The 27,070-nt window shown below is 46.3% G+C and overlaps 2 protein-coding genes across 3 annotated transcripts in view; both read right to left on the bottom strand.

The window, feature by feature from the left end:
- The window catches only part of CHSY1 (chondroitin sulfate synthase 1), a 95,500-nt gene extending 91,374 nt beyond the window's left edge, over nucleotides 1–4,126 (bottom strand). The window contains exon 1 of the mRNA XM_039493178.1: nucleotides 3,718–4,126. Within this exon, the coding sequence (XP_039349112.1) occupies nucleotides 3,718–4,031 (314 nt within the window). The 5' untranslated portion in view covers nucleotides 4,032–4,126. The remainder of the gene's footprint in view (nucleotides 1–3,717) is intronic.
- A 14,970-nt stretch (nucleotides 4,127–19,096) lies between these two features.
- On the bottom strand, nucleotides 19,097–25,448 carry SELENOS (selenoprotein S). Of its 2 annotated transcripts, none has more exons than XM_039493276.1 (6): nucleotides 25,287–25,448; nucleotides 24,947–25,081; nucleotides 23,117–23,223; nucleotides 22,515–22,604; nucleotides 22,327–22,405; nucleotides 19,097–20,199 (listed from the first exon to the last, which is right to left on the bottom strand). In XM_039493276.1, exons 1-6 carry the CDS (start codon nucleotides 25,363–25,365, stop codon nucleotides 20,117–20,119), a joined length of 573 nt encoding a protein of 190 aa, XP_039349210.1. In that variant the 5' UTR covers nucleotides 25,366–25,448; the 3' UTR covers nucleotides 19,097–20,116. The 2 variants fall into 2 exon arrangements, with proteins under 2 accessions (XP_039349210.1, XP_039349211.1); XM_039493277.1 differs by having other exon boundaries at nucleotides 22,330–22,405.
- Between the last annotated feature and the right edge of the window lie 1,622 nt (nucleotides 25,449–27,070).

Raw genomic sequence — 27,070 nt, 5'->3', positions numbered from 1 at the left:
GTGATGCTGTGTCAATTTAATAATCTTAAATTGTCTAGCGGAGTGTACCATGGCACTCATAAGCCATCTAAGGTTTCTTTTAGCCAAAGGAGTGTATTTTTATCTCTGGGACTTGTTTTTTTTTTTAAATGCACAGTAGGGTGAAAAAGGCTTTTAGGCTCTTCACAATGTAACAGCTCTCAGATCTTGTCCATTCGGTGACTACTGAATCTCTTTAAAAAAGCCACCAATTTTAGGGGGACTACCAATTTCCTCTTCCAGGCTGCGCATTATCTTGCTCGCTGAAGGTTTTGTTTCTCTCTTCTCTCCACCGTTACCCAATGTCTGTCAGTGTGCATCTCTCCCGCACATCTACCCTACGGATCTAGTTCTGCAAACCTGACCCACATAAGTAGCAGCACCACTGAAGTCAATGGGTTTACCTGCATGGCTACTACCCAGTGTAATGGATGCAGATTCAGATCCTATATTAGTAACTACCAACATGTAAATGCAGCATATGCCAACATCTCTTTGAACATCTTCCACAGGTCTCTCATAACTGCCTCCCTCTTTAAAATTCCCAACTCAACTAGGTTTGAGCTAGCACAGCTACTATGTTGAAGAGACCAGTTAGCCAATTCCTTATGTTAAATATCCCCTTCCACTTTAATATATTTTATGGCATTATAATCAGATGCTCCCATTTCTGTTAACAATGAAAAGCACTTTTATTTGCTCAGTTTCACTAGCCTATTGATCAAACAGGCCAAATATTTTAACATACAAAATACAGGAATTTGTTAAAGATACATCTGCGGAAAAAAAAATTTAAAACTATAAATATATCCAAGTTAGGTTGCTAGGTCTTAACTACTTCAGATCTCTTGCAGAAGCATACCTTGGGGCAGGACGTCCCAAGATCTGCCTTTAGCTTAAGGTTGAAGCACTATGCACATTTTGTGCAGGAAACATCAGCAGAGTAGAGAGACTCTCTAGAACCACAGGTACTACCCTTGCCAAAAGGATGACTGCTCTAATAGAGATTGGAACATAGTAACAGATTTCATCACCAACTACTGTTTGTATTACAGTAGCATATTGGAGTCCAATTTATGGATCAGGCTATATTGTTATGCCTAGCACAAAGAAGATCCCTGCCCTGAAGAACAAATAAGAGAACACTGCAAATTAAAATATGTTTAAGAGATCTCCTTCCCTGTGTTAGTATCAAAATTGAAGAACATTAAGCAATCTATGTTTTACCATTTATGTTCTCTCAACCTGGAGATCACTTTCTTCATGGCTAGACGGGAGTAGAGGTGGTCCCAAAACTTTTTTTCCTATTGTAATATGGGGTCTTTGTATGGAAAAGATTCAGAACACTGCACCTACACAATACTACAAATTTGGTTTAAACACACTTGTAGTGAATTTTTTTTCTTAAAAAGTAAAGTTCAATAAAAACATTTCCACTAATATTAAAGTGTTGGAAGCTACAGTATGTAAGGCCTCATTTAAACAGTAAGTTGGGGTGACAGTTACCAGATACTGTCCCTTAAAACAAGGCACAAAGGATTGGTCTAGTGGGAGCATTCATCAAGCTTCAACATGAGGAGATTACAGTACTGTCAGAATGACCCTGGCAATTTTGCACTGAACACAGAGGTTTAAGTTCACTGACACACGCACATACACACGAATGTTCAGATCTCTCCACAGCACTGTTCTTCATGTTACTCACTTCCCCCTCATATGGGTAACCAAACTATTTTCAAATGAGCTATGGTTTAAGAAGAGCTTCCAATCTCAAACTAGTTTTTGCTAAAAACTTCTGTGCCAGAGATCTTAACAACCGTTAGAGTTCAGTGCAAAAGTGTTAGCTGAGCATATCCTAATGATGAATAAGGGATGCCAGTGAAAAGTGCAGTTGAATAGACCAGAGTATTGGCACATTTGTGGAGGTCTAATCAGTTATCAGACTGATTACTGTCAGAGTAGGTGGTTTAATTCTGATGCAAGAGCATTTCCTTCTTTTAAACTGTCAACTTAGTGCAACTAGTCAAACAAACCATAATCAAGAAAAACCTTAAGGTGAAAGCTCTATAATATAAACTCAAACTTGCATTTGCAAAGTAGTCCTCAATTTTGTTCAGGGGTTCTTTCAAACAAGAGTTAGTTAACTCCTAAATCTTAAAGGGTCAGAACCTGGGGAAAAAGGTCTCATTGTCTGAATTTGCCTGCTATTGTTGCAAGTAGCAACAAAAATGGCTACAACTGAAAGATTTCTATTTTTTCAGTTTCCTTTGGTCCATTTGACACTACTTTGGGAACAAGTGAAACTGCCTAGAAACACACAGCGCCTTTGTCGATTTCTCCTGCTGTTTGTGTGGGTCTGCCAGACAGCACACCAAGGGAGAGGAAAGCTATTTTAATAATAGGAAAATGTGATTGTAAGAACCACAGAAGATTAGCATGGAGACTCAGCATGGAAGTGTAGTACCTGAAGCAACTTTTAACTGGTATTTTGAGGCTTAATAGGTATCAAGGCAGAACAATGTGTAAGTCAGACACTAGTATCTGTACAGGGTAGATCTCTTCCTACTTAGTGAGAAACCCAGCAGCAGCTCAGGATGTATATTTCAAGATTTCCTCCAGATTGATCTGTATGGAGGCTCTTTTTACAAACCCCGTTGATAATAGGCACAGCATCACCCACAGGCATGTAATGCCATTACAAAAAATGCCTTCAAATACACAGCAAGTCGAGATTGCAGAAGAGACTCTAGATACTTATAGATCCCATCTGTCAGAATACAAAGCAGCTGGTTAGCAGCAAGACCCCCTGAATCTGTGCAGTAGGTTAGAGATGTTCAGAGGGGAAGAATAAAGCAAGATCGCCCCCTTCCCCTGCAAGGCTAGTGATTTTATCCATTTAACAGATGGGAAGCTGCACATACAAAGGAACCCAGATAAGGAAGAGGCATATAAAGCATATTCCCCCACACAGACATTCTCCTCTCTGCACACCCCCTATAGGGACTTTATCCACTTAACAGATGTAGGCTAACATGCAAAGAAAAGGGGGCATAAAGCAAATCCCCATACATATTTCCTTCCCCCTGTACCCACCCCTACTCCAGTGACTATCTTCGCCATATATATGCCAAAGAAGTCATGGTGAAGGGGGCGGCTGCCCTATGCCCAGAGCAGCATAAGAATAGGGCCAGCCAGGACAAGGACAGCGTGCCCCAAGCACGTGTGGGAGGATATGAGAACACAGACCAGAAGGGCCCCAGGAGGCGGAAGGAAAGACCCTACTCCACACACTGCTGGGGGTGGGGGAAGACAAAGAGGGGGTGCACAATGGAAAAGGGGTTCACGGGAGGATCCTGCCCCATGCACTGCTAGAGGGGAAGGGCAGAGAAGGGATACACAGGGGGGAGACCCTGTGATGGAGGAGGACAGAGTAGGGGTGCACGAGGGAGGACCTTGCCCCAGGCACTGCTAGAGGGGGAGGCCAGAGAAGGGATTCACAGGGGGGAGACCCTGTGATGGAGGAGGACAGAGTAGGGGGTGCACAAGGGAGGACCTTGCCCCAGGCACTGCTAGAGGGGGAGGCCAGAGAAGGGGTGCAGGGCGGGAGACCCTGTGATGGAGGACAGGGAAGGGGGTGCAGGGCGGGAGACCCTGCTCATACAACGCTGGAGGAGCACAAGGCAGGGGTGCAGCCCTCACCTGTAGGCAGCCACCGCCCGGCTCTGCAGGTATTTCTGGGCTGTCATGACCCCCACGAAGAGGAAGTTGCTGGCCGGCGGGATGTCGTCCTGGCGCTCTGCGGGGTCCTGGGGCCAGAGCAGCGTCCCCCGGGAGTCCCTGCGCAGCAGCCCCCCGCCCTGCTGCAGCCGGCAGCCCTCCGGGCTCGCCTTCCGCCGGTGTCCCGCTTTCTTCAGCTCCGAGGCGCGGGGCAGGATGAGTCTTGACGCCAGGATGAAGCCCAGGACGAGTCCTAGCAACACGCTGAGCCAGGAGCGGCGGCTTCTGCCAGCCATTCCCCACTCGCTGCCCGACACACGCTGGCCCCCCAAAATACACCGCGCCCCGGGTGACGGTCCCCTGGCTGCCTCGCCCGCTGCGCCTACGCCCCGGCTTCTGCCCGGGGGGCCACTGCCCCGCTCCTGCCCCTCGAGCCTCCCCGGCCTCAGCCCCGCACCCCGGCGGCAGGTCCCTGCACCCCCCGCCCCAAGTCCCTGCCCCCCGCCTCCAGCCGCGCCGCCCAAACTCCCTGCCCCCGCCGCGCGCCCCCACTCCCCCAAACTCCCTGCACCCCTGCCCCGCCCCGTGTGCCCCCGCCTCCATCCGCGCCCCCACTCCCCCAAACTCCCTGCACCCCAACTGCCAGCCAAGCCCGGCCCGCCTCCCGCCGTCCCGGCGCCCCCTGCTCCCGGGGAGCCCGGACTCCGCTGTGCCCCGCTCGCTGCCTCTAGCCGGCCAGCCCGGGCCCCCCCGGGGCGGGGAAGCGCAGCCCCCGCCTGAGCGCGGCAGCCATGGGACCCTCCCCCGGCGGAGACGCGCTCGGCTCGGCTCGGCCGCCGCTAGCGTGGCCCGGCCCGGCCCTGCCCGTGGTGCTGGTGCAGCCGCCGCGGCGCGTCCCCCGGCTCAGCTCGCCATGGCGCGGGGGGAGGGGCGCGGGGAGGAGGCGCGCGGCCCCTGTCCAGCCCGCCGCACGCACAGCGCGCCCCGGCCCGGGCCGCAGCCTTTGGCCCCGCTCGCTTGCCGTCCCCCCGTCCCCATTGGCTCGCGGGCGGGCTGCGGCGGGCGGGGGTGGGGGAACGGCAGAGGGGCGGCAGGGACGGGGCAGAAGGGGAGATGGGGAAGGGGCCTGGGGAGGGGGCAGAGGGGTGACAGGGAGGGGGAAGGGCCTGGGGAGGGGGCAGAGGGGGTGACAGGGAGGGGAAGGGAGACCAAGAAGGGGAGATGGGGAAGGGCCTAGGGGAGGGGAGACCAAGAAGGGGAGATGGGGAGGGGGCGATGGGGAAGGGCCTGTGGGGAGGGGAAGAAGGGAGGCAGGGAGACCGGAAAGGGGGTGATGGGGGAGGGGACGGGGCGAGGAGGGAAGGGGTTCTGAAGGGGTGCCAGGAAAAGAGGGACTGGAGGGTGAGATGGAACAGGGGATACAGGAAGGGGGAAGAGCATAGGGGCAGAATGGGGAAAGGTGATGCGGCAGAAGGAAAGAGAGGAGGGGGATGGGGAAAGAGTGAATCTGGTCTGGGGGATGAGAAAGGGAGAAAGAAAAATTCCAGTCTGGGCATGAGGGAGGAGTTGGAATGAGAGAGAAGGGGTCATAAAACTAGGGTGGGTGTACTGGTCCCAGGCCCCCGGATGGTGTTGTGCCAAGGGAGACTAGCTCATCAGATTGTCTGTGTCCTGAGGCAATGCAAGTTTTGTGGAGTCTTAGGATCTTACAAATCAGAAAAGCCCTTGGATTCAGCATTCCTCCCATGCTTTGCATTTAGGGACTGCAATTCTAACTCCAAACTGGTTCCCTAGAACCTCCAACGCCTTTTGATTTTAATTGGATAAACTAGTCCATAGGTAGCAACAGACATTGATTATCACACTCTGTAGATTTGCAAAGGCCCAAACAGATCAACAGTAAAACGATGCACTAGCACTCACAAGGCTAGAGCTGAACTGGAGTTTTCCTTAATATAGTACACTGGGATACTGCCACTGGTTCAGCTCCACTGGCTTTAGCACCAGTGGGGATGCCTAGTGCGTTTTACTAAGGTGATCCATCAACTACATTTTGTCTTTTTTTGCAACCCACCATTACATGCATGCACCTCCATGCAGGTGCTGCAACCCTAATCCCAGCTCAATTCAGAGGGGAAGCCCCAGTGCAGGTAGGATTGCAGAGCAAGCTTGCCCCACACACACCTCCTGCAGTGGCAGCTTCTGTCCCGTGGGGCTGGGCCCAGCTTCCTATTGCAGCCATTGGGTTGCAGCGCCACTCAGGCTTGGCCCAAACGTGGGAGAAGTATATGTTACCCTAGGTTAGGGTCCAGTGATCTGCCCCTGGATGTGGCAACCCCTCTAGAAACTTCCAGCAACCCACTGGTGAGTCAGGACTTACTGTCTGGGAAAAACTGACCTAGTGTAGACAAGCTTCCTTCATTTTTTCCACCATACTGTTTAAACCTACTGGACCCCTTGGGCCATTCCTTTATTGGATCTACAATAGGTGCTATCACTGATACAGATGAACCCATATAAATTGTTTGGTAAAATTCCCTAGTATAGATGTAGCCTGAGCCAGACTTTTCTGTGCCTGCACCACTTTCCTATACTCTGACTCCATTTAACTCATAAAAGTTTTTTAGCCTGGATTAGATTGCTGTGGCCCCAAGATTCCCTGTAGTTGTAAAGACAATGGCATTAATACAGCATTTCCTTTTACTGCAACATACTATATCTGGTGCAGCCCATGGATCCTGTCCTTATTGCTGGGTGGTTTCTGCCATTTCCAGTACAATTTTGCATCTTTAAAATGCCAGGCTTTTCCATGACCAGTTTTTTAAATGTATGTTATGGTGCCAGCCACAATTTGCTAGGTGCTTTCCAAACACGTAGTGAGATTAGTGCCTGCGCCAAAGAGTTCACAATCCAAAGACACAAGAACCTTGTGAAAGGGAAGCCAATCAGAAGCAGGAATAAAACATAAAAAATGATTGTATTTGTTTTAAAAAATTACCTCCATCTAGCCCTTTTCCTAGTCCTTATTAAGATAAAAAATTGTTAATCTGAGGGGACACTAGTAAATATTTCCTCCTGAATGCCATAGAAGAAAAAATTGGCATAGCTTAAGGAGAAAGGAGAGAGAGGAAAGAAAATCTGACATATGACAGCCTATTATCAAAAGAACTGGACTGTTATAAAAAGGATACAAATACCAAACAATAGTGTGAAGGCATGTCTTAGACAAAGGACATGATGTGCTTTAACAGTACTTGTATTCTTTGTCACTATAACATTACTGGGAGTCAATAGATAGGTTAGTTGCTGATTATCTGAATGTATAGGAGTTAGATGTTTAAGAATTGTGTATTGTTGTGGTACAATTCTTTTTAGAAGTTGGGTATATCACCAGTCAATTCTCTCACTACCTGAGTAAGAATACTAGTCTTCTGCTTGAGATGAAAGTGGAGATACTGGTGCCACAATTCAGGGCAACTGCACCTGTATCCCACTTCTCTAGTCCACTAAAGGCACACACACTCAGACTTCTGGCTCCGCAGCCATCATTTCTCTTGAGAAGAGGACCACATCTCTCTCCTTCCTCACCAGGTTTTTTCCAGACTGCACAGTTCCTTGCCTACACTGTGAATTCCCTAGCCAGTCAGACAGCCTAAGCAGTCCTGCTTCACCTTCTCAGAAACTATAAACAGAATACGCTGGACCCTTGCTAGAAAGCACGTATATATAGCTTGGATTCGCATATAACACGGTCACGGCCATGGATCCCAAATTTAATTACTGTCATTGCAATTCATTTTAACGCTGTCCCCGCTATAATGCGGTACCGCACATGGATCCCAAATCCTGTGTTCTAGCAAGGGTCCACACAGCCATTTATAAGCAAGAACATTTACTTGTAAGGTGAAAGCATTGCAGAGAAACATATTAAAACAATAAAAGAATGTACACAATGCTAATAAGCTTCCCAGAGATCACACCCTCTTCACCTCCATCCCTCCCCCCAATCTTCACAAGAGCTCTGGAGGGGCTCACTCTTTCCAACCCTTCCCTAAGCACTGGGTTCCTCCCTTTGGACAAAAGGTCCTATCCATTTGCTGGGTCAAAAAGAAGGCTGCTTATCCAAAAGTCCTTTTTTTGTCTGTTGGTTCTCTAGAGAATCCTGTATGAATCAATGTATGTGAGCCTCTCCAGGTGGTGCTTTCTCTCTGGAGGTGTTACTGAATGAATCTGCCTAAACACCCTCCACTGTTTTTAGTTCCTGGAGGGCTGAGGTCCTCCTCCCCCATGGAATTACATACAATCCCTGGCCTGCAATGATATATAAAGTTAAACTTAATTCAATAAGGTTTGACCAGGTTATTGCAGAAAACTACCCTGTCTGTCACAACTGGCTGTAGGTAATACACAAGCGAACAAAATACTAGAGGATACCAGGATGTTACAGTCATGACAAGAGATTTTGAAGCAAACTTGAATTCATGGGTAGGTAGGAATCCAATGTGGAAACATAAGGACGCAAGTGAGCAAAAGGAAGGAGAGAAGAAATTATTCTCTCTTGGGCTACCCCTATACATGGAAGCAACACAATTAATTTATTGCAACTGGGTTTACAAGTCCAGGGGCAAAATACGGGAGAAAGAGAGAGAAGAAAGAATAAGAGGAAGGAGAGAACTCCAGGCTGGTATCAAAAGAAAGGGAAAGTAGTTGAGGGAAAATGAGAAACATCCGGAGAGGAAAGCCAGCCTGGGGGCCTCCTAGGTTAGCGTGCAGGCCAGTGAAAGACAATGGGTTACAAGTCTGGTACAGGAAGCAGAGAAAGGAGGGTTTATTTAGGGCCTGATCCAGCACCCATTGAAGTCAGTAGGAATCCCTCCATTGACTTCAATGGGCACTGGATCAGACCCATATAAAGCAAGCAGACGATTCCCCAGCAGCCTTACAAGTTTGAAGCAAGGGGTGGGTTGGTGGTTTCCCCTGAGAAAAAGGTTGAACTTTTCCTTTTTTTATTTTTTACTCCCAAAATGCTGTGCAAGACCCCTTTGCTTGCAGAAGAGAAACCTTTCCATCCCAGACAGATCAAGAGAAAGCTGTTTGTTCAAGTGAAAAAATTACTCCCTTCTGGATAGGGTGAAAGCATTGCTTATTACAATATCAGTTCCTAAGAAGAGCTTCTGTCTGGAGCCTCTTCTCTTGACACACATGGACTGTGACCCAGCATGTACTGACGGCCATCTCTAGTGAAATAACACTGCTTATGCCGATAAAATCCTTTAATCTGCTGTGGTATCACTCCTTTCAAAATGGTTAAAAAAAAGTTAATTCCTTTTTATTACATTTTTGCAGTATTTGACATTATTTCTAGTGAAGGATTATCACTTACAAGAGGTCAGGATACATTCTTACCACTTTTGGCCTGAAAAGGGGAACAGAAACCTCGATTTCTTTGATATTATAAAAAGTCTAGCAGAGAGTTAGAAAGGCCTCGCTCCGAACTGTGCCAGGCAGAATAAATGAAATTTCTGAGCATTTATTCAGTGGTTCTTCAAATAATCCCATTGAAGTCAGGATGGTGGTTTGTGGGGGTGGGGTGGGATTGGATATTGCTTTTTGCCTGTGTAAAAACTGCATCATCAGACCCTAAAACACATGGCAAAATACTTTGAGAGAAACTTTAGAACACTGGCTTAAAATTAACTCAAAGGGAGGGACAACTCCCTTCAAAATAAGTGAGGTGTGGCAAGTCTTGTCTATGTGTAGTGGCTGGAATAGGAGCACTCTAACCAGGCTCCAAACTGGCATTAAAAAATCTCCTGATTCAAGGGAAAGCCATCAGGCTCTTGAGTCACAAGATTCTTCTGACAGGAAAAGGCAGTTAACACAGTTAAAAGGCAATGAAAGACAGGGCCGGGGCTGACATGTTGTCAACTGGCTTCTTCTCATAGAGGAAAAAAACCCTCATAAAAATGTCAAATCGTTTTGACTTTACAACGGATGTAGAGAGGATGAAGTTTATAAGACAGCAGGAGAACAGGAATACAGGGATTAAAACAAGTAGAGTTTGATTTACGTTTATCCTACCCTTTCTTATGTCAGATAGGGCAGTGGTTCTCAACCAGGGATGTGTACCCCTGAGGGTACACAAAGGTCTTCCAGGGGGTACATCAACTCATCTAGATATTTGCCTAGTTTTACAACAGGCTGCATAAAAAGCACTAGCGAAATCAGTACAAACAAAATGAGAACGTCAGCAATGTTTCAGTAACAGTGAGCTGTGACACTTTTGTATTTTGATGTCTGGTTTTGTAAGCAAGTAGTTTTTAAGTGAGGTGAAACTTGGGGTATGTGAGACAAATCAGACTCCTGAAAGGGGTACAGTAATCTGGGAAGGGTCAGAATCACTGAGACAGGGCATTCTTGGCTAGATTTTATTGTGGGGGGATCGCTGTATACACAAGAAAACAAAGCAAGCACCTTTTTTGAATTAGAAGGCAGTAATTCCACTGCCGGGCTCCACAGAGGTGAGCTGTACTCTCACGGTTTATGACATCACCAAAGCCCCCAATGGAACTGAAGCCCTGGAATTCACAACAGCGAGGACATGTCGAGTGGCCCGGGATAGACAGGAATGGCATCTAACAGAACAGGAAGGATTCAGATTCAAAATTCACATTGTTTATTCCATGTCACTCACATAACTAGGAGAAGAGGCTGATGTGTGAGAATATTAGTCACACACTACTAGACAAAATGCTAAATCTTTTAGCTGTCAGTGAAACTAAACTTCAAATCCCAACTGGGCTGACCATGGCCTTCCATCCTTCAAGACAGATATCATGACGTTCACTGTGCAGAGGCCTCTCAGGTAAAACAAGTGTCCTCCTAGCTGTTCTTTGTGAACAGTATGGGCCCCAAAGCACACTTGGCTACAATAAATTTGGCTCTCTTTTGTCATGATGCAATGCACTACGCTACTGCAGAGGCAGCTGCATTTCAGTAGTGAAGTATATTTGTAGTTCATGGAGTGCTTTGGTATCCCTGAGGCTGAAAGGTTCTGTTTAAATGTAAAAATAGCCACTTCTGTGTACAGGGAGATTATGGGATACTGGACACGCTAATGCTCTGGGAAATAGCACTAGGATATTGGAGACACCATAAAGCAGTGGTGGGTGAACCGCAGCCACTGGGAGCTGTGGGGGTGAAATAGTTGCAAAGAAAACTTAGATAACCCTCCAAGCTTTGCAAGAAGTACATGTGCTTGCTCCTTCAACTTATTGCTACTCATATAGAGCATTCCAAATATGACATTCAGTCTCCCAAACAACATCAGCATATATATACACAAGTAGAAAATTGATCACTTGTTAGAACCAAACACACAATTTAGATCCTATGTCTAGTTGTCAAGCTGCAGGTCATCATTATCCTGAATGATAATGAGGCTTTGTGTATATCTTATGTACATGGATAAAGCAGAGAGATGTCATTCTTTTGGGCTAAGTGGAGTTTGTGTGACAGCCACAGAGAAAGTGTATCTGCTATATGATTGACAAAGAACTTATTTGGTACACATTATTTGCTGGTAATTTGGCTCTCTTCGCTTAGCCTGTGGAAAACCCTGTGATGAGCATATTATAAATACTTAAATAATGTAATAGTGCATTATAAATTCTTTACTACTGTATTTTTTAAATGATGAGTTAAAGAAAGAGTAGGTTTTAACTGCTCTAGGAACCTAATTATTATAGTTCTTTGGTGACCAGCGTTCAAACCAATTCTTTAAAACTCTTCAGACACTGGCAAATGAGCACACGTCACATATTCAAGGTAAGAGTCATGTTAGCAAAATCTAGTTGGGCAAGTAGCAATACTGGTCTGCGTCACAATATTTCCAGCATTGCTGTGTTTTCCTGGGTGATGCAGAAACCCTGCTGCTCCCTCCAGACTTCCAACACTCACTGCTCTTCTCTTCAGCCTTCCCCGGTCCTGACACTGACCAAACCCAGCCTCTCCTCTCATTTGAATCACAGGATGTTAGGCCTGTGGCATATCTGTCAGCCTATCAGCCCGTTTGTGCTGTTACTCTCCAGAAACCTGGACCAATGCTGCCCTCCTACGGTCTGACATAATAATGCAGCAATAGGCTCCAGGGGCTTCCTGCAGGAAAAGAAGAGACGGCTGCTGCATTCGATCAGTACAACAATTCGGACCTTGCTTCACAAAAGGAAACTTTGTTTCATGCATTTGACTACCCTTCTTTCAGAACTGACTCGTTGAACTTTTGGAAGTGTCTGGAAAATATATATTTTAGAAGTAACAGCTGGGGACACAGTGCCTGGGGTGTCTTATACCTAAGCAGTGGGGCAAACGGTGTTTGCACGTCTGGTTAAACACAAAAGCCATTACTGCTGTGCTGGGAGAAGATACTTATAGCAGAAAGATGGGCAGGTCACAGCTTTTAATGAAGGTTTTGTTATTATTATTGGGGGGTTTTATTAGTAGTAGTGTTTCCCACTGACACCGTCCTCTAGTTTTCCTCTGTACAGGAGGAGATCACTAAAAACAGGAAGCACATTTACAATGTGACCTCTGAAAGATCAAGTTCTTGATTTTCCCTCCATTCCCTTTTAAAAAGAAAGAGAGAAAATTCTCAGAATTTGCCCTCAAAACATTTCACACCCCACAAAACTAACCCTTTCATTTTTGCCATAAAATGTCAGCAGCCAATCGGAATCTGCTATGCACTGTGTCCTCGAGGGAATGGTGATGAGTGAGATCACTAAAGAGAGGGGGCTGAAGTGAAAGAAGGGGACACAATGGAGGTGAAGCAGACTGAGCTTGAGGCAGCTGATAGCAAACTGTACCATTTAATCCTTTCTTTCAGACTTACCCCTGGGGCAGGCATCAGTCTGTTTCAGAAGGATTTTCTGTCTCAGAAACAAAGTTTCTGAACATCACAAGACAGTAAAACATTTCCATGGCCAACATAACCTCAGAGAGCCCTTTTGGCTGCTGCCCAGGCTTCTTTTTGCTCTCATAGAGCTCAGCTCAGCTACAGAGCATAGTGGCTCGGCCTCTCGAAGGCCTCAATCCATGCAGTGGGCCCTTCAGTTAGCAGTCACCACAAGACAACAAACGGAGGGAAAACAGAGGCAGAAATTAAAAATGCACAGGAGAAGAGAACATGGATGGAGCGGGACATGGTGAAAGGTGTCGGAATAGGGGCTGCCTACCTGTCAATCCATCATGGCAGGTGCTTGCAGGAAGAGGTTAGGAACCAGAGGTTTAAATCCACCTCTAGGTCCCCACTGGAAGTGAATTGAGCAGAGCCTTTTTCTAGACCAGTGTTTCCCAAACTTGGGATGCCGCAGGGAAAGCCCCTGGTGGGCCGGGCCAGTTTGTTTACCTGCCGCGTCCGCAGGTTCGGCCGGTCACGGCTCCCACTGGCCGTGGTTTGCCACTCCAGGCCAATGGGGGCTGCGGGAAGTGGCGCGGGCCGAGGGACGTACTGGCCACCGCTTCCAGCAGCTCCCATTGGCCTGGAGCAGCGAACTGCGGCCAGTGGGAGCCGCGATTGGCCGGACTGCGGACGCAGCAGGTAAACAAACCGGCCCGGCCCGCCAGGCGCTTTCCCTACATAAGCAGTGTCCCACGTTTGGGAAACACTGCTATAGACAATTGGGCCCTGATCTTCAAAGGTATTGAAATCAATAGGAGTTAGGCACCTCCTACCCTTGGAGGATCTGGGCCTTGATCAGGTCACAAAAGCATTCTGTTCACGAGTGGGAATCTCGAGTGGGATGTGGGGCAGGATGGTCAAGTTTGGGACAGCTGCACTCTGGTTGGAAGCTTGCACTGCTCCACCTACAGAAGTGGATGTGGGCCAGGTCACACTGAGCCAGCAACAGGGTAACTTTTCCATTGCATGTCATGCTCCCAAAGCTAAGCTTTTGTTCTAAAAAAAGCCAAGTCCCCCGCTCATCCGGTTGCAAACAAGCTTTTTTTACACTTGAAAATAGCACCATTTCCGAGAGTGTGTATCAGTGATCTGTTCGCCAGTAGCGGTGCTGACTGTAGTAAGTGCAGATAAGGACAAACTGCACACAGCACTGCCTCAGCTAAACCGACTGCAGAAAGGGAGCTAATAGACAAATCCAACATCTTCACCATTCAATAGAATGTCGACTGATGGAGGGGCTGACTGGCTAAGCAGCAGTTCTGCAGAGGACCTGGGGATTACAGTGGATGAGAAGCTGGATATGAGTCAACAGTGTGCCCTTGTTGCCAAGGCCAACGGGATACTGGGCTGCCAGCAGATTGAGGGAAGTGATTATTCTCCTCTATTCAGCATTTGTGGGGCCACACCTGGAGTACTGCGTCCAGTTTTGGGCCCCCCACTACAGAAGGGATGTGGACAATTGGAGAGAGTCCAGTGGAGGGCAACAAAAATGATTAGGGGGCTGGGGCACATGACTTATGAGGAGAGGCTGAGGGAACTGAGCTTATTTACTCTGCAGAAGAGAAAAGTGAGGGGGGGATTTGATAGCAGCCTTCAACTACCTGAAGGGGGGTTCCAAAGAGGATGGAACTCGACTGTTCTCAGTGGTGGCAGATGACAGAACAAGGAGCAATGGTCTCATGTTGCAGTGGGGGAGGTCTAGGTTGGCTATTAGGAAAAACTTTTTCACTAGGAGGGTGGTGAAGCACGGGAATGGGTTACCTAGGGAGGTGGTGGAATCTCCATCCTTTTTTTTAAGGATTTTTTAAGGTTTTTAAGGCCCTGCTTGACAAAGCCCTGGATGGGATGATTTAGTTGAGGTTGATCCTGCCTTGAGCAAGGGTTGGATTAAATGACCTCTTGAGGTCTCTTCCAACCCTAATCTTGTATGATGCTGTCATGTGCAGCCAGCCGGAAACAACCAAGGTGGGAAATGCCTCATTGATCTCCAGGGAGTGTTGACTAAAAAGCCTAGCGATGATTTAAAAGTCAACACTGTTACACATTTCATTGCTAATAAAACATGCAGGGAAGTAGAGGGACTATTGTATTAGGCAAAATCCTCCTGCATTGGATACATCTACACTGCAGCTGAGAGCGAGCTTCCCAGACTGGGTGGACAGACTCACGTTAGCGGGGCTTGAGCTAGCAGGCTAAAATTAGCAGTGGGGACATTGCCGCTCTGACTCAGACTCTCGCTAGACACCTGAGCTCAGATCTGGGGGTCGTGTGGGCATGAGAGCCCTAGCTGCACCTCAAGCCACACCATCCCCACTGCTATTTAAGTGCTTTGCTTGAGCCCAGCTAACACAAAAGTCTTTCTACTACACTGGGAGGCTCACTTCCTGCTGCAGTGTAGACAAACCTGGTGCAGGGCTTCTGTGGGTATGTACTACTAATTAGGTCCCACTTAAACCATGCTTAGGCCTTGCGCAGATCTTCTACACAGGGGAACGTAGAGTACTTTCCCCCTCCTTTTGACCCCTGGCTACCCCCTTAACTATGAACTCCTGCTAGTGCTAGAAGTTCTCGTTGTAAGAAAAGGAATAGGTCAGATGAGCATCACAGACAACTGGCTACGGTTAAAATCCACTAGACCCATAGACTAATCTACCCAGGGAAGCACCGAAAGCCTCAGCTCACCGAGAACTTCAAAATTAGACTGGACAAAACTCTAGAAAACACGGCAGAACTTGTTTTACTGCAAGAGGCAGGCTACTTATGCGGAGGGCTGGCTGGAAAACAAGAATTCAGTTACGCAAAATGTGTTTGAGGTTTCTGCATTTCATTCCATTATAATGTGGAATGAAACCAAGACCTTGCAAACAGTTCTGCAAAGAACCCCAAAACAAACCAGCCCCCTGTGAGAGAGCAGCCAGTAGCCTGGGGGTTAAGGCACTCTGATATGCCAGGGACTTCCCATCTGAGACCTAAGCCTGGGTCTCCCCATCATGCCCTAATGGCTTGGCTGCTCTGGAATGGGTGTCTTTGTCCTTTTCGACCAGCAATTCCATCCTGGGCCTGAGAAACCTTCCCAAGAAAGTTTAGTCAAAACTGATATCTTTCAAGTCTAGCTATATTGCTACGGCACCTAACACCTTGGAAAGAGATTTTCAAAGGCACAAACTTAACTCCTTTATGCCTTTGAAATTCTACCCCAAGGGTGTCTCATACTTGGAGGCTTAAACAGTATTTGGGTTAACTAGAAACTCTATCAAAATAAGTGTCCGTTTTAATGTTTTACATTTCTGCCAGAGAAATAGCTCCAGTAAATGCACAACAGTGCAATCACAACAGTCATTAAGCAATAAGCTTTTAAGCCAGAGAACATGGGTGTGTTTGCTGAAGCCAATGAGTTTAGGGAATGATCCTGTATCATTGCAGTTTGTTGAAATTTTGACATTGTCTTAAATAGAGCATGGCACTCCACAGCTATGTTATAACCCCATTTTCACTCACTTGTAGTTCTGGATAATTCTCCCTCTGGGATAAAACTTTCCATATTTGCTTTCAGTCCAGAATTAATCTGCTTTTTAGATGTCTAAGGGAAAAAGCTTCCAGCTGTTTGAGTAATTGCAAGCCAAAAACAAATATAAAGCGGGAGGGTGGGAGTAGGATTTTTAATTCGCTCACTATTAACTCAAAAATGGCTGATTCAAGAGGACTCAAATTTGGCATGTTTCACAGACTTGAGGATTAAGGGTTTTTTTTGTTTTTTAAAGTTACCAGCAACTAAATAAACTCACTCCATGCTCAGTGGGCATCTCTTAAGTTGCTAAAGAAGGAACAAAAATTGACATTACTAGTGGGGCTGGGCAAAACATTTATAGTTTGTCAGAAAAGACTAGTTCTGGTCAGCCCTGCTTGTGAATTTGACCCAATTAGTTTTGACTGGGCAAAAGTTTTTCAAGGCCAGCTTCAGAAAAGAGAGCACGAGAGGGTACTTTCCCCCTTCTAACCAATGGTGAGGGCATCTGCTGGGCTGTAGGAAACCCAGGGTTGAATCCCCACTCTGGAGCGGGGACTTGAACTCAGCTTTCCTGTGAGCATCCTAACCACTGGGCTCAGGGGTATTCTAGGGTGGGCTACTCTCAGTCACTCCTGTTGAAGCCGTTCCATTTTGTATAAATACATAAATATTCACTGTGCCAGAGTGAGCTCCCCTTTAGCTTGGCAATTAAGGTGCTTGGCTGGAAGGGAGGAGACATGGAAGCAAATCTTCTCTGCCCAATCCCAAGCGCAATCATTCACCTAGCTTCAATGATCAGGGAGAGCTCAGTGAAACACACATTCCCACTCCCTGGCCCGAACGGGGTCCTGACACAGAGAGGCAGCTAATAAAGATCCATTTAAAACAGTAAAGATCTTTTAAGGGAAAAAAGCTACCTTTAAACAAAAACAAAAAAAATCAGGAGTCTGGGAACAAGGTGAGTGCAAAGGAAGCCTCCCTACTCCCCCCCCACCCCTTTGATTCTGCCTCTTTAGAATCTTTGTAATTAGGGGCATTTTGCATCTTTCATTCAAAATTAAATGTCGCTTTCTATGGTGAAGATAGCACCCAGTGTGAACACATGCTGCTGCCCAGTAAACCCAGCCTTAGGGAAAACTCTCTCATGCTCAACCACGGGGGTCTGAAGGCAGCACTGCCACCCCGTTCACTCCCGTGATGGGTGATCTTCAAAAACTACTAGTGGAGTTTTTCCTGGCCTCCCATTTTCCTTTGCTTTATTCCAAAAGGAAAACCCCCGAGTGAAATGCCTCACACTACAGTACATATCACACGCCTACTAAGGGACGTTTGACAGTATGAATCAAGCACACAGAGGCCAGGAAATGAAAAGATGGTTGTGGTAGTATATTACCAGCCTTCTCATTGCACAGTCTGTATGCATCTAGATACATCCTTTACAAGCTAAAATCAAAATGACATATGTAATGGGAGCAGACTAACACTGGGAGACCCTTCACTCTTCCAGTTCCTGACTAGGGACTTTAAAGCTCACAAGATTAAATGACACATTGCTGGAATATTGCATTTATGCTCAGTGGTTGAAAGGTGGGAACATAAGATGTAGGGGGTAGTCGCTATAAAGATTTGTGAACTCAAACAGAATATCCATGCAAATTAATAAGCAGAAATAGCCGTGAAGGGTCTCCCAGTGTGTGTTTAGAAGCACAATTCTGCAAGGGGCTTTAAGCTAGTTTAGTGAAATAGGGCACTGTACGAACTCAAACTAAAGATATCAGAGAAGTGTGGACACTTGCCACATGCCTTTGATGGGAACTTCTCATGCTTTCTCTTGCAAGAAACACAGAGGACTAGCCAAAGCCACCCAATTCTCTGACAAAGTATGAAGAGGGTGGGACACTTCTAAATCAGCTGCCTTTGGATCAACACTACGTCCACCCACACAACTGAATATATGCCCAAAAAAGGCTGAAGAGCCTACGCTCTTTAGTCACTTACTGTTTAGAGCATGTAGAATTTACACAGGCTGGAGTTAAACTCATTTGCAAACTGGAGACGCTTTTCAGCACAAATGTTCCATAACCAGCACACAGCACAGACCGACAGCAGGGTACAGAACAGGCTTCTGCAGCCAGCTGAGCTATTCACCATGAAAGACAGCTAGGCCATCAGCCCATGTTGGAAGATTTCTGCAGTGCCTCTCGTGGAGAGATGGTAAAATAAATTACTCTAGTGGCTTCCAGATGAAGGACCTGATCCTCCCTTGGGACCTACTAGACTCATGCAGGTTCCTACTGATGTCATCAGGGATCACTGTGAATGGATCCCACTGCAGGATCAGAGCGACAGAAGTAATAAATTCTTCTTCTGTTTGAAGATCTTTTAGTTTTCAAGTTAACCAGCCCAAGCTATTTCCACCACCCCAAAAAGCCAGAGATCATTGACTACAGCCTGGAAAGAGCAACTGACCTTCTCCAACCATCTGAAAGCACAAGGCCCTTACCATATGTTTTTCAGCAGGTCTCAAACTGTAACGGCTGGACAAGATTCAGTTGCTGAGGATCTGTTTTATCCCATTTTCCATCATTTGTAACTTTCCGAAGCTTTTAGCCTGATGTTTTCCCCAACTTGGTCTCAGCCTGAAGGCGATTTATTTATTTATTAGAAAAAGGACATTTGGCATTGAAATAGCCCCCAATGAAAACTGAAAGGATTAAAAAAAATAATCAATGAGAGGCACCACCAAAATGTCAGGCCAAGCATTAGTGCTGAATTAGTGGTCCAAAAAGGTAACCACACAATTCAGGAAGCATCTTGCTTTAGACACATTTATTGAACTAGAACAGGTACCTCCTATGTAAACAGATGCTGTAAAAACCACAGTATTGCAAATACTAAGTTTACAATTTATTTCCAATGATATTCAATATTTACAGTGTTTTGTTTTAATAAAAATAGTTGAAATAAAAAAAAGATATTGCAAGAACCCCCCATCTACTGTCTAGTATCAGTGATCCTCACTGGTTTGTTTACCATTTATAAGGACAACATCATTCAATGCAGCTTGTCACAGAGACTCATCTATGATCATTGGAATTGGTACTAAACCCATGACACCTGAGCCCTTAGAGCCATGCTCCAAGTCGCCCACTGAAAGATTCAGCACTTAGTAACCAGCAGAAACATGAAGTCAGACTTTTTGAGGTGCCCCCAGGAATGGAAATATCAGAGGCAAATCCTATCCTTACAAGTCTCTGTCACCCACATGCCTTTGTGCTCCCCACTACAATAGTAGGTTATTGTATCTCACCCAGGGTTTTTGAAACTCCAGTTCTTCTGGAGATGTAGGTGCCCACTAAGAGTTTTGTAAAATTAAGATTTACCCATACAAGTGATAGTACTTTGGTCTCTTACAGCACCTTCTGGCCAAAGATCTCAAAGTACTTTATGACATTAATGAATTAAGTCCCACAGCACCCCCCGTGAGGAAGGTCTACATCCCTATTTTACAGGGGGGTAAACTGAGGCACAGACCATTAAGGAACTTGCCTTGGGTCACAAAGGCAGTCTGCTGAACAGCCAGGCATAGAAGCCAGACTTCATGACTGAGTCACGTGCTTTAGCCACAGACCATGTTTCTCTAGATAAAGCGAAAGAGAACTGTTGATTGACATTCTGCTCCCCGTATAATCTTCAGTCTGTTAAAAAAGGATAAACCATTTTCCTGTGTGTGATAGTCTGTCAGGGCTTCTAGCTGTCACATTAAAATCTGTGCGTCATGGACATTTGTTTCTAAGTCTACACCTGAACTAAACCAAGCCCCCAAAGAGTCACTGTGACATGCAAGCTGCAGGCAGTTGAATAGTGGGTCAGATTAGACCTGCTAGTGTCGTTAGACACCAGTAAGGTTAGCCTCATCCAGTTGAAGATGGGCCGCCTCTGCGACCTGGTCTCCAAGCACAGGTTCCACCGCCTTCTCCAGACAAAGGATTATAACCTGCAACGACAGAGGAGGGATAGTAAAATCATGGACAATTGAGAGTTAGAGGTGAACCCCAGTCTAGAGGGGATTTATTTTGTAACACAATCCAACAGTCCAGGTCATCAGTAACTGAAGTTTGGCGATGTTAAGAGGTTACACATCACAATACAGCATTCATATTTCACAAGTCTGGCCCACTCCAATAGAGAAATTAAGTGATAGAAGACTCACAGGGCTTCCAAAATGCACAAGTGAGATGTGTAGTTTGCGGTGATAACACTATACATAACGAAGTCTGCATCACAGACGTAGCCCTGCTCCTTCATTATTGCAGAGCATTAAGCTTCGGGTTTTTTTGCCGTGAGGTTAAACTCTGTAACCTCTTTAAAGTAAAGTAAACTTCTGAGAGAAGCAAAGAAGTGGCATTGCTCCTGGTGTTAGAGAAGGGCATGCCTCATCCCCATGGGCTCCACAATTTTGTTTTTATATTTACTTTTCCCGTTTCATAAGATAAACCAGACATAGACACTGAGTTTTAGTTGGCTCTCCTGAGGTCTTCACTACCAGATTCAGTTACCTTTTACAAGGGTACTCTTGGGAAAAATACAGGCTTGCAAATTTCTCTTGTCTAATTATTTTGTCTATACACGATCAGCAGACAGATTACTCCTCTCTGCTACACTGACTGAGCAGTTTTCAATATCAGCCTATTCCGTTCAAACCTCCACTACTTTCCCCAGCATTACAGAAGTTTAGTTGTCCAGCGAACAAGATAAAGTTCTGTTTGCAGAATTTTATTCAGCAACTAGAAGAGCCTGCAGGATTCTTCAGCTGACCCTCGTTTACCTCATGCACAGAATATAGCCATCTAAGTCCATACTCTGTCATTTCAGCATGGATTTTGCCTGGGATGAAGCTAGAACAGGTGGCAATAGGGAAATGACTGAAGGAGCCAACTGATGGTATGAAATTTCTTAGCTTAGCTACAGCCCATTCGTTGTTGTTCTCTCATTTCCTGTTCAGAACAGTTTCAATGCCAGGCGTTCCACGGTAACAGACTACTAGAGTATGCTGATGATAAGCAACATACAACGTGTTTGGCATTGATGGCAGTCAATCTCCCATTAAGTAGGATTTTCAACTCAATAGTAAAATGAACTATTGACTAAACATATTAAAGTTGTGACAAAGTTCTTTGTGCGGCTATTGTAACTTATTCACTGCTGTACTCTCAAGGTGTATCCTTCTGCTTTGGTACAGTCATTGGTAGAATCATCTGGACAATCACTAATGGCAATACCAATTAGCATATTGGTCCCAAATTACGCTATTATTATTATTATTAGGGAAAGTAGGTGCATTGTATATGGGTGTGTGTGTGGGGGGGTCAGACTGTGTGGCTTTTATCTATAGTAGTGATATCATGGCTCAATCACTGTGGCATCTGATCAGTCAGGCAAATGAAATGCTGACTTAAACTAAAATTACACTTACATTTGCATAAAATAAAACAAAAACACAGAAGAGAAGTACATCAGACCCTGGCTAGAACGCAGGATTTGGGATTCATGCACAGGACCATGTTATAGCAGGGACCGCGTTAAAATGAACTGCAATTAAAATAATTAAATTTGAGATCAATGGCTATGACCACATTATGTGTGAATTCGCATTATATATAGACACATGTTCTAGCGAGGGTCCAGTGTATATAAAAATAGTGCTAGGAGACGCACACACAAAGACCAGAAGGCAGGCTGTGGCTCCTTTTATTAACTCTAATAAAAAAAAGAAGTTAATAAGAATCTATATTTTCTGAGATCAGGAGACAGTCATGCTATAAAAAGTTTTCTCAAAGGGCTATAATACTGTCAGGTTTCTCCACACAGAAACATACGAAAGGCCCAGAGATTTTTCCCCATAAAATTTACAACGTGGCTACAAAAGTTCAACTGACTTTGTATTGACTACTGTGCTCAAACAGAAGACTCCTCTAACCAGACATGTTCTGTATAGAGAATCAAAGCTTACCCCATGTCTCAACAAAGAGAGACAAATCACCCATGTACAAAATAACCATCTAGATAGCTGAATAAGTATTTCATTTTCCATAACTGACAGACACCCAGGTTTCATACTTACTACCTCCTCGCAAAGGCTTTTTGTTAGGTTTAGGCTTCGGGACTGTTGACGAGGCAGAAGCAGCGGATTCTATTTCTTGCTGTTCAGACAAATGAAAATTATTTAGAGCTTGTCAACTTGTCGTTTTCAGCTAGTTATCTAAGTAAAGATATTTGCTGCAACATGTGACGTTTAAGGAGTAAAGTTACCTGGTTCCGTTTCAGATTTCCTCTATAGCTTTTTCCTTCTTGCATGCTTTCCCACACGGCTACCTTTTGCCTTCTCTTCTCTTCTTCAAGCTGTAGGGGGGAGGGGGAGAAGAATTTGTAACACTGTTTGACTGTATAATTAACTGGAACAATCCCCAAAAAGCCAATAGCTAAAGTGCTGCCATTTTAGCATAGAAAAAAGTGTTAACTAGGTCAGTTACTTCAGGAAGGAGTAGAACAAATAGTGGAAATAGTCCAGCATGAATTCATTTCCTGCATATTAGCAAGATCTATGCATTTTGACTGATCAAGATCATCAAAGCTTCAACTCAACCAAGCACTTTGGCATTTGGGCTTAAGACAACTGTTCTCCTTATGCCAAAAGTCTCTGAAGTAATAGAAATGGAATACATCGTCATTCTTCACCATTTGACCCTTAAGCCGTGGGTAATCTTCCAAACAGAATATGGAAGAAATCCAGGAGTTCGCAGATCTTCTACAATTTGGTCAGGTACAAACCTACTCTGTACCAAAAATAAATACATACATACTGGACTGCAAATTAAGAAACTAAATACATGTCCTCCTGGCCCTCACATTACCTGTCTTTGCTTTTCTTTGAATTTTTCAGCTTGTTCATTCAACTGCTCTTGCATCCTGAAGCGAGCTGCTGCCAGAGCTTCCTCCCGTCTCACCACCACATCAGGTTCTATAAGATCACGGAAAAAAGTTGACAAAACAATCATCTTCAAAGAATCTTGATACAAAAGTGTAACCATACAGCTTTATAGCGGCTCTGGAAGAAACTGTAGCTGAAGCTTACTTTCTAACTAATCTTTTCTAATAACTTATATACTGATCCAACTGCTGATCACATTTAGAATTTTTGGAATGATCATTAACCCATTAAAGTTAACCCACCCACTGACAATTTAAAGTTGCCATTCTAGTGTTTGAAACTGGTTGGTAAGAATTACCCATACTCCTGCACAGAATCCACTTTCATTTACATACAGAACTTTTTCTATTAAGAATAATTAACAAACCAGTCCAGACTCCCTCCCATTCCTTCTCCAATTGCTCCTGCTTGTCTCATCACAACAATAAAGTGGAAGATCCAACACACTCTATCAACAGACATGATTTATAAAGATATTATACACCCTCCTCTCCAAGGAGAAAGCAGACAGCCTGAGACAGGCCACCTATTGTATCCACCTCTCTCCCTGCTGCCTTTTGTTAAACACCCCCCGCCCACACACACACACCCAAAAACCCCTCAGATATTTCACTCAGCATTTTTTACTTATAAAATGTGCCAGTATTAACATTTTATATGTGTGAGTTGTATATTAATATGTATTAAATCATGAATAAACAATTGTTTGGATAGAGAAGTTTCAGCAGTAGTTGTGTAAAATACTGGATTTTTTGCATGTCAATTTTTTTCCTGTGACTTAGTATTTCCATTGCAGCCTGCAACAATGGAATATAATTTTTTAGAAAAAAGATTCCTGTATAGTTTCATTGCAAAGTGACATCCAGTTATCCCTATGAAAGAAAGCCAGCATGCAACGGGAAGGCAATAGGTGGTTTAATAGGCTCCATGGTGCCAGTCTGAGTCAGTACCAGACAATTATTCTTTACAGAGCACCAGAAGTGTACCTCATGCTTTACAGCAGCTCAAATCCAACTGAAACAAAGCCTGGACAGCATACAATTTACAACCTAGAGCCACGATTCAAGAGATAAGATAGCATACACAGTAGGCAACTACGCACACATATTACTGATGAAGTGGGTGGTGCTAAGGGATAATATGAAGAAGGAAGTGACTGGCAAATACTAGTCAGGAGGGTTTGCAAAGCATATCAAACATCTTGCAGTTTCTCTGGCAATTCTATAAGGTGCTCAACTTCCATGGTGATGAACCCTGAAGTATTTGGGCACCACAGTATCATATACGTCACTATACAGAACGTGTCGCTTTCAAGATCATAGTCAAGACCCACTGTCCCCGGACTCTATGCTATCCTGCAGCACCTCTCCTCACTGCTTCCTTTATTTCTTCCTTCTCCTTTCAGGCCACCCTCCATCTTTGGCAAAGCCTCTGCAGTCTTCAAAGCCAGATCTTTCACTAAGCCTTCCCCCACTGACCTCCTCGCCAAGGGAGGGGCTCTGCCCCTTTGGGGCCGGAAAAGCTGCCCTGGGTCTCACCTCGGTGTGAGCTCATAAGACCCTTAGAGCAGGAAGGCTGCCCCACATTGGTGTTTAACGCGGCTCTGCCCACGTCTGAGAGCCCACCAATAACCGTGACTGTGGGAAGCCTTCCGAGCTAGGGCGCCCACGGACCCACCGTCAAGGGCCTCAACAGCGGCAGGCGGCCAGGCCAAGCGACCGCGCCACCCCCGAGCCCAGGGAGAGTTACAAACCCGGCGGCGCCCCGGCTGCGTGGGCTCGGTCCCTCCTCTGGGCTCGCGTCTTCTCAGCCAACTTCTGAAGGAGCAGGTAGCCGGCGACGCAGGCGAGGAGCAGGTACCAGCCGTAGCTGGCCAGCAGCGAGCCCACTGCGGGGGGAGAGAGAGGGGAGACGGGCGCGTCAAGGCGGGGGCTGGATTCCCACCCGCTGCCGGGGGCGCATCCCCGCACACGCCTCTGGGGCCTGTCACCGCTCGCCCCCCCCCCCCGGGCCAGGGGGGGCTGCTCCCAGTCCCCTCACCACCGACCCGGCCCCCTCGGGGCGGGCGTTACCCCCCGAGCCCGGCCCCGCACCCGACTGCCGCAGGGCCTGGACCGCCTCCTCCTCCAGCGGGGGCCTGCCGAGATCCGGCGCCTCCCCGCCCAGCTCCATCCCGGCGGACGCGGCCTCCCCTCGCAGCGAGCCGGGTTCCCTCAGCCAGCCCGGCGGATCGCCACCTCCGGGAGCGGGACGCGGCGACACGTCGCCCGGGCCGGGGGAGGCTCGCCCAATCAGAAAACAGCCCTGATGGTGACGACGGCCAATCGCGGGACAGGACCGATCAGGGGGCGGACGTCAGTAAAGAGACGAGGCAGAGACCAATCAAAAGAAGAGGCATCGAAGCTGCGGCCAATCAAGCGATGGGGGGGAGGAGACCAAAACTGAAACCAATCAGCAGGCGGTGTCAGACGCTCAGCCCAATGATAAGATACCCTCGCTCCGCTGCTTGGTATCCCTAGACCAATCAAAGGGAAGAGGTGCTCAGTCTGAGGAGCCCGGGCCTATCACTACTGAGGTTCCCTGTACTGCCCCTGCGAATGAGTGATGGGTGCAGCTGCCACGGGGGCTGCAGTGGGTGGAGGCCCCCACGGGCCCCAAGACTCTGTCTCTGAGACATGGCCAAGTCCTGGGCTTGGGGAGATCCTGCCTCCCTGTGACTAGCTCCCTGCCTACACCCTGGGATTTGCAGGAATAGCTGTTACTGGCCTGGAAGAACTCAGCATTTATTCCTCTCTCTACACTTGCCAGTGCATCCCCTGCTGCATAAGCTGCCAGCCCTTGTCTTTTACACCCCTGCTGCTGCCTGAGACAGCCATGATTTGGCACTGGTCACACCTACCCCTCACTTCAAGCCTCCTTCACACTAGCATCAGCTTTTAAGAACAAGTGTCCCTACTCTTCATCTCTTAGCTCTCCTGCCGGCTGCAGGATGCCAATCTTCTCAGACAGCTGACTGCTGTTCATTTCCCAGATAGGTTCTCCAGTTGCGGCTTCTAGATACTCTCTGCCTACATTCATCCTAGCTTCCCGGGTCCGCTCCCCAGCTGCTCTTCTGTACGGCTGCATGTCATTTTAGGACTCACTACTGCTTGTCCTTCAACAGAGCTCCCAATAGCAGATGATCAGAGTTTTTAACAACTTTATGCATCACTGGTACATGCTCGCTCTTACCTAGGCCCCCACCCCCCCTGCCCCTAATCAGGCTGCTCCAAGGCACATCTGTCCTGTTTTTCCTTTTTGATGGCATTAGTTCATTACACCCAGGCAGGCAGACAGTCTACTGCTTCATTGTTTTGGCTTGCAAGGGGAAGAGCCTGCAACCATGAGTGTTGCTGCATAAGCATGCCGGATCACTCAGCATACAACTCTTTAGGAGGCTAGCTGACTCAGACCTTTTAAAGGCATGCTTCAAGCATGGTGACTGAAAAGGCATTGTGGTGCAAGAGGTTTAGGAGCTCTACATTGCAGTGTTTTTGCAATGCGTGATTTTATACATACTGCAATTATGCTAATAGAAGTTACACAGATCTCCTAGGGTCATTTTGTAGATGGGAGACAGCTTCACAATACCAAGTTGCATGAGTGCTGATGAGAAGGATGACTGCTGAATTAACGAACCAATGACTGCTGGTACTGTGATCTTTGGATAACACAAAACTGAGGTCTTGGCCCTAGTTAACAGATGTATAACTTTTGTTGTTGTTAGGTTTCAGAGTGGTAGCCGTGTTAGTCTGTATCAGCAAAAACGATGAGGAGTCCTTGTGGCACCTTGGAGACAAATGTATTAAGGTACCACAAGGACTCCTCATATTTTCTA

This window comes from Mauremys reevesii, linkage group 10 (assembly GCF_016161935.1).
Source record: "Mauremys reevesii isolate NIE-2019 linkage group 10, ASM1616193v1, whole genome shotgun sequence".
In the NCBI taxonomy this organism is placed as follows: domain Eukaryota; kingdom Metazoa; phylum Chordata; order Testudines; family Geoemydidae; genus Mauremys; species Mauremys reevesii.
Note: the sequence above shows the minus strand (reverse complement) of the source record. Positions and strands in the feature narration are given on the sequence as shown.

Excerpts from the sequence above, each read along its gene's own strand:
- SELENOS (XM_039493276.1), bottom strand. The coding sequence starts at position 25,365 with ATGGAGCTGGGCGGGGAGGCGCCGGATCTCGGCAGGCCCCCGCTGGAG. Across the intron at positions 22,406-22,514 it reads GAAATCTGAAACGGAACCAG|CAAGAAATAGAATCCGCTGC; the intron begins GTAACTTTACTC and ends TTGTCTGAACAG. Across the intron at positions 20,200-22,326 it reads AAAGCCTTTGCGAGGAGGTA|GTTATAATCCTTTGTCTGGA; the intron begins GTAAGTATGAAA and ends CTGTCGTTGCAG.